Consider the following 2,882-nt stretch of genomic DNA (forward strand, 5'->3'; position numbering starts at 1 on the left):
ATATTTCTTTATATTGTTCTAAGCTATATTTTCAGTTTTTTAATTTAGATGTTAACTAGAAGATGCATGCCATTAAGATCGAAAATTTTCAATTAATATCTAGACATGGCTAAATTAGTTATAAACACCGAGTAAGCAGTTGGTTGGATGAAGTGTTTGTTGAGTAGTGATTGAGAATTCAGTTAAGTATTCTATGTGTGAAACTTATAGATCAAATAAAATTAATTATGAAGTTAATCAGACTTTTTATCAATCGAGCACATTTCTTTTAAACATTATTAATGTATTAGACTTACAGTAGTTTCAATGTTTGTGTTGAAAAGTTCGTTTGCGACCTTAGGCCTACAGTTTGTATCAAAGTGAGCGTACCCCGTAGAAAACATTACTGAAAAAATTTATTAATTCGTTATTGTTACATAGACCGGACTTGGTATTTTGTTTACCAGATAATCAAAATGAACTTGCTCAACGCCAGAATACATTACAACAATATTTGTCATGATTCAAAACACCATAGATGGATAACTTATTTAATAGTAAAGATGTTTTACGTCACAAGCATCATGTATATTTTTTATTGGTAATAATTGTAGACGAGCGCTCCCTCACGTGGAAGAATACTAAAAACACAAGGTGCGCTGATCTCATGCGCGGATCAGTTCGAAGTGGCCTGTGTCGATGATTATAAGTTTGCGGAAACAAACAGACGTAAAATACACGGCGTTATTCAATTTTCCTTGCGAATGTATTGCAAATCTAAATTAGACGTTGCCGTTCATTGCATTTTGTCTGTTCATGATGAGTGAAGGCAATTCTGTTATTCCAAGCATGCAAAATATTCACCATTATAATAAATATGATGGAAAAATAGCAGGTTTATACGACCTGGGAGATGCAATAGGACGCGGCCATTTTGCAGTTGTTAAATTGGCAAGACATGTATTCACTGGTGAGAAGGTTGCCGTAAAAGTAATCGACAAAACAAAACTGGACGATGTATCTCGTGCTCACCTGTTCCAAGAGGTGAGATGTATGAAACTGGTGCAGCATCCTAATGTAGTGAGACTTTATGAAGTGATAGACACGCACACAAAACTTTATTTAATACTGGAGCTGGGAGATGGTGGGGACATGTATGATTATATTATGAAACATGACAAAGGAGTGAATGAGGAAACCGCTAGAAAGTTTTTTCAGCAGATTGTTCATGCTATATCGTATTGCCACCGACTTCACGTCGTGCATCGTGACTTAAAGCCAGAAAATGTAATATTTTTTGAAAAACTTGGAATGGTTAAATTAACAGACTTTGGCTTTAGTAACCGATATTACCCTGGACAAAAGCTGGAAACATCATGTGGATCTTTAGCCTATTCTGCACCAGAAATTTTATTAGGTGATCTGTACGATGCACCCAAAGTTGGTAAGTAAAAGCAGTGAATGACAAAATGTAGATTTTATAATGTTTTAAGTTTCATCTGTACCAAGTTTTGTTTCAATTTTATTGTTTCTAATCCTCTTCTTGTAAGCTTGTTATTAATCAGGAGATACCTTGTATTATCTTGCATGAACTTGGTCTTATTTTTATGTAGTTCGTGAGAAATTGTATTTGATATAAAGATAATTTTATTTTAGTGGATATTTGTGTTTACCCACCATGTTCATAGAGTTTGGAGATGTGTCAATTAACATACAGACAACAAAGGACTATTTAGTGCTTCAGGACTGTTCTTGCTCACCCACTCTTGAGAAAAGTAAAAATTTAAACTACTTTCTATCTTTCAGGCTTACTCTACTGGTGATGGTAACTCATTCCTTATGTCTGTTACTATGATATGTAGGCATAGAAGTACTTTTCCATTAAATTATTTAGGTACTTTTATGTTTTAGTTGTGGCCTGACTGAAAAAATTTAAATGTCAGGAAAGTCTTATGGCTAAAAATGTATAGTCTATTAAAATCTATCACGATGAAAAGTGACGGCATATTTGGTATGGTATTAAAATCTATCACGATGAAAAGTGACGTTGGCATATTTGGTATGGTATTAAGATGTATTATGGTGAAAAGTGACTGGCATATTTGGTATGGTATTAAAATGTATTATGGTGAAAAGTGACTGGCATATCTGGTATGGTATTAAAATGTATTATGGTGAAAAGTGACTGGCATATCTGGTATGGTATTAAGATGTATTATGGTTAAAAGTGACTGGCATATTTGGTATGGTATTAAAATGTATTATGGTGAGAATGATTTTGAAGTTGGGATCAGTTATATGTGGCATAAGCCATTTGTTTCAAAGATTAAGCATTGATAAACAGTGAGAAATAAAGTATAATACAAGCTAACTCAACCAAAAATAAATTAAATATTTCTTTCATCATAAGAATATAAATGGATTGTCAGAATCCAACATTTGTACAACATTTAAATACTGTGTGTTTTGTAGTGTGGAAAGAAAATTAATTTACGTCAGTTCTTGAGAGCCAGATAAACTTGTTATTGTTTGCTCTAGTATGTGTAGAGGTTTTCATACAATGGGCTATTATTTTGAAGTACTTGTAAGTGATACAGTAACCCACAATCATCGGTTGTTTGAGTTTGTGGTGTCAGCTTTCAGTGATTTTCAAGTACAGGTTAGCAGAGAAAATGTGATGTGTTTGGATATATTCTTGTTACTAGGATGATGCACTATATACAGTAATCAGACGTATCTCTGTTTTTTTTTTGTTGTATACATTTACACACTGTCATATAATACTGCCTCAAGCCAGGATGACATATACAGGGAAAATATATTGTTTATTTGCATTTTTAAAGTGTTAAACACTAAAAGTGTAATTGCTTGCTAGTTTTATATGTACAGTTTAACCATATATT

The 2,882-nt window shown here is 32.9% G+C and overlaps 1 protein-coding gene across 2 annotated transcripts in view; it reads left to right on the top strand.

Annotated features, from left to right (window-relative positions):
* Positions 1 to 675: 675 nt before the first annotated feature.
* The window catches only part of LOC106463969 (SNF-related serine/threonine-protein kinase-like), a 12,203-nt gene continuing 9,996 nt past the window's right edge, over positions 676 to 2,882 (top strand). For both annotated transcript variants that reach the window (XR_002611610.1, XM_013924071.2), the window contains exon 1: positions 676 to 1,423. Coding sequence is in view for 1 of the 2 variants with exons in the window: in XM_013924071.2 (XP_013779525.1) it covers positions 796 to 1,423 (628 nt within the window). In the remaining variant the exon portion in view is untranslated. The remainder of the gene's footprint in view (positions 1,424 to 2,882) is intronic.

This window comes from Limulus polyphemus, unplaced genomic scaffold (assembly GCF_000517525.1).
Source record: "Limulus polyphemus unplaced genomic scaffold, Limulus_polyphemus-2.1.2 Scaffold1531, whole genome shotgun sequence".
NCBI classification, from domain to species: Eukaryota; Metazoa; Arthropoda; class Merostomata; order Xiphosura; family Limulidae; genus Limulus; species Limulus polyphemus.